General features: G+C 35.8%; 2 protein-coding genes across 2 annotated transcripts; one reads left to right on the forward strand and one right to left on the reverse strand.

The window, feature by feature from the left end:
- The first annotated feature begins 399 nt into the window (after positions 1-399).
- LOC125872694 (peroxisome biogenesis protein 19-2-like) lies at positions 400-4,550 on the forward strand. Its single transcript, XM_049553454.1, has 5 exons — positions 400-563; positions 786-834; positions 938-1,229; positions 2,707-3,023; positions 4,350-4,550. The coding sequence occupies exons 1-5, from the start codon at positions 521-523 to the stop codon at positions 4,393-4,395; spliced, it is 747 nt and encodes a 248-aa protein (XP_049409411.1). The 5' UTR covers positions 400-520; the 3' UTR covers positions 4,396-4,550.
- A 108-nt stretch (positions 4,551-4,658) lies between these two features.
- Positions 4,659-9,392, reverse strand: LOC125872693 (putative glucuronosyltransferase PGSIP8). Its single transcript, XM_049553453.1, has 5 exons — positions 8,852-9,392; positions 6,523-6,775; positions 6,185-6,386; positions 5,948-6,095; positions 4,659-5,572 (listed from the first exon to the last, which is right to left on the reverse strand). The coding sequence occupies exons 1-5, from the start codon at positions 9,100-9,102 to the stop codon at positions 5,029-5,031; spliced, it is 1,398 nt and encodes a 465-aa protein (XP_049409410.1). The 5' UTR covers positions 9,103-9,392; the 3' UTR covers positions 4,659-5,028.
- Between the last annotated feature and the right edge of the window lie 272 nt (positions 9,393-9,664).

Consider the following 9,664-nt stretch of genomic DNA (forward strand, 5'->3'; position numbering starts at 1 on the left):
ATCGATATCACTTAACTTACTAATTTACCGAATTTGAAATCCTTATTAGAGTATTTTCTTCCTCTCTCCAAACCACATTTGTTAATTCTAATTCTTATTATTTTATGCAATATATTAATTTTCCGCTCAGTGTTCAGATGTCTGATTAGATTCGATGAAATCCTACATTAGAAGGTAAATCACATTCAAACAAAAGTGACTCCACAAAATTAAAATCTTTAATTAAAAATGAAAAAAATACTCATCACTCCACCATAAACCTTCTCGAACTCGAGACCAATATATAACATTCACATTCGTTAACTTTAATGGTAGTATTATTTTATTTTGTAAATATGATCATCTCATTTTTTCTGAGCAAAACCCTATTCCCCTTTTGTTGGGTTTTCCACCAAAGAAATACGTCATTATACCTCACGCACACCCTCTATATAAATTAAATCTCAATTTTTTTTCATAATCTTTGATTCAAAAAGATTAGATTTTGGCAATAGAGGAGACACAGAGCGTAGAGGAATCCATGGCTACGGACCACTCTGATGATTTAGACCAACTTCTTGACAGTAAGTAGCCACACCCTTTTACCCTTTTCGACCAATTTCTTTCTATTAACCTCTTTCTTGCATATAGAGTCAGTTGGTTTGGAGTGAACACAGTGTTTGATATTAATGTTTTTTCAAAAAATAAAACACCGAAAGCAGCAGTTATAGGTTAAGTGTTTGAATTTGAGGAGAAGATGTAGGTCAATTTGAATTGAATTTTGATTGGAAATTCATTATTTTTAGGTGCTTTGGATGATTTTCAAAGCCTCAATCTCACTTCTGCTTCTCAAAGGTTTTTTCTGCTTTCTCTTATTGCATGTAAATCTTTACTTATGTTTTAGCTAATGGGGTTTGAATTTTGAGCTGTGATTGAAAAGGGTTGATTTTGATTGTAGAAATGGGGATGGAGAGGGAAAGAAAGAGAGTTCTTGTATGCCTAGTGAGGTTCAAGGGCTTGGGATGTCGTTGCCTGATTTGAAAGCTAAGAAGAAGGGGAAGCAAAAGGCTGCCAAGGAGACAAAGGACTCGCATGTCTCGGAAGCTCTTGATAAGCTTAGAGAGCAGACTAGAGAAGCTGTTAAAGGATTGGAATCAGTGGCAGGGCCGAGACCCGGTGTGGAGAACTTTGGAAGTGATCCAATGATGGAGGATTGGGTCAAACAGTTTGAGGAGCTGGCTGGTTCTCAGGTATATTTCTTAAGCTCTTTGAATGTTTACGGTTGTTGCTTTTTTCTCTAATGAACAGTGCCCCACTTTGTGGGATTATACTGGGTATGCTGTTGTATTGAACAGTGAATATTGAAACTGCAAAATATACATCTCTTATGAAGCTTCATAGTTGTGTGTGAAGTCCCTTTCAGAAAATTTTACGTAATGATGAGACATTTGGTTCTCCTACATACTGGATGTTTGGGAAAGGGAAGGGGGTGATGAGAAAAGAGGATGTTAATATATTGATATAGTTAATAGAAATTTTTTTGCTTAATTATAAACATAACTAATATTTTCAGCTGACTAAATGATTGCTTCTATGCATGGGAAATTTTTGGTAATGAATTGATATAAGATCTCAAGGCTTTCCATGATTTTAAACATTCTGCAGATTGTGGAAGTTGTTGTAGTCTTGTGTTCAGTTGGCCTGTTTAGTATGCTTGGACCAACATATAAATTGTATAAATCAGTGTGACTCGCATATGTTGATCCGTCCTTATCAAAAAAATAAATAAATTTACATATGTAGACCAGTGGACTAAGGAAGCTGAATGAAACTTCTTGTTCCAAAGACTGAATTTCATCNAGTGTACGCAGACCTTACCACTACCTCATGGAGGTAGAGAGGCTGTTTCCGGAGGACCCTCAGCTCAAGTACGACAACCCAAGTAAAATCAGTGTGACTCGCATATGTTGATCCGTCCTTATCAAAAAAACAAATAAATTTGCATATGTAGACCAGTGGACTAAGGAAGCTGAATAATACTTCAAGTTCCAAAGACTGAATTTCATCAAACTGTTTGGTCTTGACCAAATCCTCCAAAGTAGAGAACTGCCACCCTTCTAAAGACCCATTGGAGGAATCTAGCCAGAAGTTGCCCCTTTTAAAGCCTGTTACATTCTTAGGTCCTATTCCCTCTACTTTGGAATTTGTCATTTCACCATTGATCTATATGCTACTTTACTTTCAATCTCTAGCTGTTTTGACTTCATTATTTTTTTCCTGATAAGGAATATGTTGTGATTATTAACATTCAGTTTTGAGTAGATGCTCTGTTTCATCTTCTTAATTCTTTCTATTTAATAATGCGAAAGAAGTACAGTTTTGGGTCAGATAAGAACAATGTTGGACCGTTAAGAGCAAAGTGCTGAGATAGCTTTGTCATTGGCTGGAGTGGGGAACAATATTGGAATGTTAATTACATTAGTCCTTAAAAATAGAGGTGAACAATATTGAACATGATGAAACATTTGAATGCGTTGAATGAGAAATGTAGTAGTGAATAGCTCCTAAAATTTTCAATTCCTTTGTTTTCTGTTCATTTTCTGCAGTCATCCAGAATATCCATGTAGGGACTAAGCATACACTCTAGTGCATATATTATTCTTATATGTTGCTTCTTCTCACTTGTTTGGAATGGATTTGTAACTATTTTGATTGACTAATTGCTAGGACATGGAGTCTATTGTAGAGACCATGATGCAGCAGCTTCTTTCAAAGGAAATTCTTCATGAACCTATGAGAGAAATTGGAGAAAGATATCCAAAATGGTTGGAAGACAATAAAGCCAAGTTAAGCAGTGAAGAATATGAACGTTACAGGCACCAGTATGAACATATCAGAGATCTAAACGAAGTCTATGAAACTGAGCCAAGCAACTTTAACAAAATTGTTGAGCTTATGCAGAAAATGCAAGAATGTGGCCAACCACCAAACGATATAGTGCAGGAACTTGCTCCGGACTTTGATATATCAACTCTTGGACAACTGTAAGTGCTCCAGCATCTTCAGAATTTCATTCAAATTAAGTTGTCTGGGTGTTGATTTATTGGTGGTAGTTAAATGCTGGAATCATGCCCTTTTTCCTTGTTTTACCTGGAGATTGTAGGCATTCAAGCTTTTGGCCTATACATATTTGCCTAAAGATGATGGACTCAAAGCATGCAAGTATCTTTTGTAATCTATATTTAGATCTAAGCGTAGATCATGTGTGTTAACTGTATTACCTTATGATAGGATCCTATCAAAGCCTGAAAGTTCCACCTCTTGGCTCAAACTTTTTGACTAAATGAACCACTCCTACAAAACTCAAATGCAGTCTGATCAAGATATCCTTTTTTCTTGTGATACTGTTAATACCGCTTTATGTGAGGTAACTCTTAGATTAAACCACCATAAGATTTCTGTTAATCTTGATGCTGAAGGGTGGAGATATTAAGTCTTAGTCCCTTTGTCTCAATTTATGTGGCACACTTTTTTTTTAGTCTGTCCCAAAAAGAACGTCACCTTTTTATAATGAGAAACAACTCAACTTTAATATTCCCCAATTACCCTTAATAAAACAAGTGTTAGCCACACAAATGTCTAAGGTTTGTTTTATACCACAAATTTCGGAAGTCTTTTTTTCTTGAACTTTGTGCTTAAGTCAAAGGGTACCACGTAAATTACGACAGAAGGAGTACTATTTACTGGGAAAACCTATTGAGGCAAGTTAATGAAACAATACAGATGAGGAAAACCGTATTTTGGTGGTTTGACAACGGTTGCAATTTACAGCTAGGATGTTAATGGACGTACTTGTTAATACCTTCAGCTTCAACAGTAAAAAGTTCATGTGAAATATGAAATCGTGCAGATTTTATAAGGATTCTTTTGCTCATTTGCTTTAACCTTAACAGCAAGCATGTACACTTCTCAGCCACCCTTTCTCTTCCCTCTCCTATAGAGAGCTACGTTATAATGTTCAAAATTTTCTTTGGACTGTATCCCATGTGACAACTCTCCCAGCTTCAAAAGCGAAAACAGCTGCCTAAAGAACCTTGTGCTACATTGTAAAGGAAGAACAAAATTGATGGCATATGTTAGAAGATTGGGAGAATTCCTCAGTCTGTCCACCATTGTTCTGATGATTTCTGAATCTTTGGTGCAAACACACACATGTTTCTTGGAAATGAGCCCTCTTCTTCATTTGAAGACGTTTTTGTTTTCATGTCTTATCACTGCATCTGCATGAAAATGCAACCCCTCTTAACTGTTTTGATGTTTAGCAGTATCTTTAATTGTGAATGAGCAGTTTTTCTTCTTATGGTTTACAGATCACCGGAGATGCTCGAGTCCCAACAGAACTGCTGTATTATGTGAAGATACACTGGGGACTATCCTGATGTCCACCTTGCTCCTTAAGTTGGTTCTTTTACCATTGTAAACAATATACATAGAACACAGGTTATTTTTTGTATGGAATTTGATTGTGGTTCTCATCTTTCTAATAAGCATTGACGTGCATTCTTTTCTTTCTTTTTGGTGTTCATATATTGCATACCTTTCCATACATAAAATGCTTCAAAATTCTCGAGATGTTGGACAAAGCATTGACAATTCTTTATGTGTATGAATAAGGAAAATAAATAATCTCATACTTTGTTCTTTACTTATTTCACCAGGACTTAATATTTACACTGTTAGCATACATAACGTAAATCCATGAATAAATTTTGAAGAACCTATTCCACATACATTTTAGTAACAGAAAAAATCAAGTGAGAAGCAATCTTTTTCGTGGAGTAGCATTCAAGAGACCAGAGATAGTCCATGTACAACACAAAACATCCTCCCAATTCTAAACCCACTCACAGAATTCCATTCTAATTAAGAGCACAGACTGAAGCAACTAGCTAGGATAGCACAAGCAGACTCCAAAGTCTCCTAAGCAAAACGTTTGGAGATGTTTCTGAAGCATTAGTTCTCCTGTTGATTCCTTTAACTTTTTTACTTTCAATACAGTTTGTTAGAACCAGCAGGTGCTGTAGATTCACTTATCTTGGGCAAGAATCCTTCCCTCTCAAGTGAAACATGAAGAGAACACTTGATTTTAACCAATGCCATCCATAATGCTGGAGAAGCACAGAAGGCGTATGTAAATACAGCCATTGCTCTTACAACACCGTCGTTGTACCAAGGGTAGGCCATCACCAAAAGGGCCCCAAGGATCCCAACCCATGGGACTAAAACAGGTAGCATCGGCAAAAGAAATGCATTCACTGTTATACAGGATAGTGAAAAAGAGCCGAGTAAGTAGAGACTCCAGCCAACTAGTGGATGAACTGTACAAGGAATCACGAAGAAAGGAACTGTGTAGGCAGCAAGAATGGACCATATAGCAATCAATTTAAGGCCAGTTCGTAGTAAGAAGGCACTCTTGCTATCTTCATGGCGATAGCACAACTTTGATAAATTTGGGCGTGCTAGGCGTGTCACTGCAATTATTCCTAGGTAAAATATAGATTGGATCAACACTGCTATCATCTCAGCACCATACCTGCCAAATACCAAACAGGTAAATTGCTATTGTCAGCATAAGAAGTCTCAGGTTATAACTAAAAACCTGCAGTTTCTGAGTGCACTTCAGGAAGAAATTAACGTGTTCAGTAACAGGAATGAAAGAAGTAATCAATATCATGGTATTTTCTAAAAACGTTGGGGTTGCATAAAATACTGCAGTTAGATAGAAGACAGAAATGTTCAGCGAAAAGAAGAAACAGGAGTTCTCTTTCAGTTCATTTTGTTAACTGATTGGCAACAACAATCTCCAGAGGAGTAAGATGATCAATCAAAGAAACCTTTCAGGTATATGTCACACAAAGTAAAAGGGGTTCTAAACATTACACAAAGCAAAAAAAGGTTCTAATCTTACCCAACAGTTAGACGTCGCTGTTCATGCCACTGGATGCCCAAGGGTAAGACAGGCCATGACCACCAATACCATGGTTTTAACCATGGAGCACCAGGAAATGTAATGACACTATTAGGTCCACAAGGTACCGACCAATGGAGTTTGAGATCTAAAGAATCAAAAGTAGACAATCATTATAACTTGTTGTGAAATATGATGAACTTTGTTCAGTTAACATGCTCAGAGCCTCAAACTTACAATAATAAGAGGCGTCCATTTGGTATCCTAGAGGAAGCCTGTAACTTCCCTGGAGCTGGGTACCATTAAGAGGAGGGTGGAACATTGGCCGATCAAGTAAATCTGGGAAGTGGCCTCCAATAAAACCTTGGTCTGCACCGTCTTGGTTTTCCCTCCCAATCTCTATCTCATGAATCATGTCATTGAACACCTTTTTTGATGGCTGCAATTTAGCTTTTGTAAGTAAAATGTAGATTTCGAAATTTAATCCCATATCTCTAGTGAGACAAGAGGAGTAGCTAACATTAGCAAATTAATCTGTCAGGAAAAGAATACTATTGAAAATCGAATTCTGTTACCTGCAAGACAAAGAGACCAGTGTGGAAGATGCAGGGATTAATGAAGACAGCACAAAACTGGCCACATTGGAACAGTTCATCAGTTTTCTGGAGGAAAAGGTTGTCAGCATCAAGCATGACAACCCTGTCATAATTTACGAGGCTCCAAGCATAAAGTTTGTTCAGTGTGAGCTTGAATCTCCAATTAGGGTTGATACAATATGGATTGTTCAGATTTTTAACTCTCACCACCTTTGCACCATCTTCCTGTTCTCTGCATACCAAAAACATACAGGATTATTTCATTTTGAAGGTTCATATAGTTTTTACATGACATGGATATCTTTGTCACACATTTCCCCCACACGTGACTACGTACATCATCTAAGTTTGCGGTCGTTATATGAATCCTAATTGTCCTTATCGCAGGGTTTGAATTTGTGTCAGTTCAATAATAACTTTGGTAAACCATCTTAGCTAAAAATGAAACGTAACAAATGAACAGTGTAAAATGACTGCTAGTCCTTACAAAGGCATCAAATAAGCGATCATCTATCAGAGATGAAATTGTCCATTGGTTTATGCTAATGGGTTTTCAACTATTAGACAACTTTGTCTTAAGGTGAACAAAAAAAATTAAGGAAACAATCCTTTCACAATATAATATTCATGAATCACGAAAAAGCTACAATTCACTTGCCAGATTTGTAAACATAACCCCACTATGATAGGGAACCTGAAATAAGCTTACTTTGGAATATTCATATCTTTAGTTTAAGGCACAAGATTAAATTTTTTTTATTTACCTTGTTAAATTTTGTACAAGTTAAAATTAAACAAATAAATTGAATATGAGGCTCGGGTCCCAAGTCCAGTAACCAAAGTCACATGGTCCAGCAGTGCCTGAGTGACTTCCCCAAAGCATTGAAGAAGTGGGCATATATTATATTAGTTGTGGAAAAAGCAAATTAAAGGGCAAGGTGCACTTCCTAGAAGCAACCCATCCAACCAAAACTTGGCTTTGTGTCAGAAAAACTTATCTTTATTCTACTTACTTATATATATGTCAGATAGCACTATACAGTAGTAATAATTTTGAAATAAACCACTTTTTTACTACAAAGTTATCACTTTTTTCCTTTTACAGCCAAGTGATATGCACGATTTTCAACTCAATGGTAATATGTTTGTTCAAAGAGATATTATTTTTGGTGGCTAGACCAAAGGCTTGGTGTACTATTATCATATATTTGCTATTCTTATCTTAAATCATAAAGAATGATGCTACAACAATTTAATATAATACATATCCAAATTTACACCAATTAATCAAGTTTCTTGCCTTCTTATAATGGTAAGTCCTTTATTATTAATTAATATGAAGTCGCATTTGTAAGAAGTGTTTAATCTCCAATAATATACCTTCTAGTACAAATTTAAATTAGTTAAATCCTAAAATGGATACAGAACACAAGATAGGAAATAAAAAAAATTATTTTATTTTTTAGGCTTGTCACTTCACATCAATTATGTATATATTCCTAAAAAAGCTAAAACAAATATCCTAATTATATCATGTCTGTCTTTGATTATCGTCACATAGCATGAAACAGATAAAATATCTTGGCCGTGCCAGCGTATGTTTAAGCTGGCAAAAATAGAATTAACCAATAAGTTTCCTAAGTTGCCCCTCCCTTTCACGTGTACCGAAGCCATTATGCAAAATTCTTACTTATTTAATTAGGAAATTACAATAAGATGGCTTCCACGTCCCAATTATAATCCTTATCAAGTCTTTGGCTTTTTATCAGCTTGGCGTGGGCCCAACAAGCACAAGCTCAAAACCCCAAAAGTAGATGAGAATGCCACCAAATTTTTACAAAATTCAATAACGGAAAGAAGTATTGAAAAAAAATATCAAGGTAACAAAATTCTAGTTTATTTGACTTAAAACAAGGTTGTGATAAAGTGATAAATATTCTTTCATTTTTAATTAGAAATCTCGAATTTGAATTTCGTATAAAATCGTATGTATTGATGAGCGTTTTAGACCAGCTCCAATATGGCCAAAGTTCATACCAAGCAAAGTCATAATTGTAAACAAGAACAAAAGTATTTTCATAAAATACGAATCTATATGAGAGTTTCAATAAATGTAATATAAAATTACCAGATTCATTTGCAACGGTAGAACTAAAAATGACTGGGGAAGTATATTTTTCGGGCAATAATGTTATGTATCGTATCTACGTACCTGACAGCCACTAAAACACGCCCAAGGTGACAGCGCATTTTAGCAGAAAACACCAAAAGACAATAAATGGAGAAAAGGGGAAAAATGAAAACTTACAGAGTTTGAACCCAGCGAAGAGGAACGTCAAGTGAAGCAATAACGACGAGATCGGCTTCAACTCCTAGCCGGGTAAGTGATCGGAGCATTACTCGAGTCGCCACGTAGAACTCGTAGTCTCTCGGAGTTCCCATATACATCATAGTCGCATACGCATTTCTGTTTACCCCTTTTAACGTCGTCGTTTCAGCCCCAATAGTCACCGTCGTTGCTATCAACAATACCAACAACAAGCCCACCCGCCCTATCATCTTCTCTGTTTTTCTCTTTCCTCCAAATTAAAAATCTCAACTAATTAATTACAAATCTTCAAAAACTTGTGATGTTTTTCACATGACATTGTCTAGTACTTCTAGCTAGAAATAACGGTGTGCGTTCAAACTTTCACCGGAAAAAAAGAAGAAGATTCCGGTGAAAAAATGGCCGCAGCCCTTGTGTCTTAGCTTTGATCAACTCTTCACTGAACAATTTTCAAGAGAATATCAACAAACAAAAAAGAAGATCTAGGAGCTGATAAATAAAAGAGAATGGAATAAAGTTGAAGAAGTTTATGAAAATGAAGAGGCTTTTTTTATAGAATTTGTAATTTTCAAACCCTCTTAATTTTTGTTTCTGAGATACATGTGGGACTCATCTGCATGTTGAAAGTTGTGCTCGTTTGTCAAAGTTGACTAGATGGCATCAATGTAATGGTTTATTTTTTATGACATGGCATAGATATTTTTGTCTTAAATAAGTCCTTCCTCAGTTTCCATTTGTTTACAACTCTATTTAAACTCTTTTTTTGGGGTAATTTTTTTAGTTTTAGTTTAG

The sequence above is a fragment of the Solanum stenotomum genome, chromosome 8, assembly GCF_019186545.1.
Source record: "Solanum stenotomum isolate F172 chromosome 8, ASM1918654v1, whole genome shotgun sequence".
In the NCBI taxonomy this organism is placed as follows: Eukaryota; Viridiplantae; Streptophyta; class Magnoliopsida; order Solanales; family Solanaceae; genus Solanum; species Solanum stenotomum.

What these genes read in the sequence shown, in the direction of transcription:
- LOC125872694 (XM_049553454.1), top strand. Translation starts at nt 521, where the DNA reads ATGGCTACGGACCACTCTGATGATTTAGACCAACTTCTTGACA. An exon ending in CTCACTTCTGCTTCTCAAAG is followed by an intron (nt 835 to 937) that starts GTTTTTTCTGCT and finishes TTTTGATTGTAG; the next exon opens with AAATGGGGATGGAGAGGGAA. An exon ending in ATATCAACTCTTGGACAACT is followed by an intron (nt 3,024 to 4,349) that starts GTAAGTGCTCCA and finishes TATGGTTTACAG; the next exon opens with ATCACCGGAGATGCTCGAGT.
- LOC125872693 (XM_049553453.1), bottom strand. Translation starts at nt 9,102, where the DNA reads ATGATAGGGCGGGTGGGCTTGTTGTTGGTATTGTTGATAGCAACGACG. An exon ending in CTTCGCTGGGTTCAAACTCT is followed by an intron (nt 6,776 to 8,851) that starts GTAAGTTTTCAT and finishes TTTGGTATGCAG; the next exon opens with AGAACAGGAAGATGGTGCAA. An exon ending in AATGGACGCCTCTTATTATT is followed by an intron (nt 6,096 to 6,184) that starts GTAAGTTTGAGG and finishes TTGATTCTTTAG; the next exon opens with ATCTCAAACTCCATTGGTCG.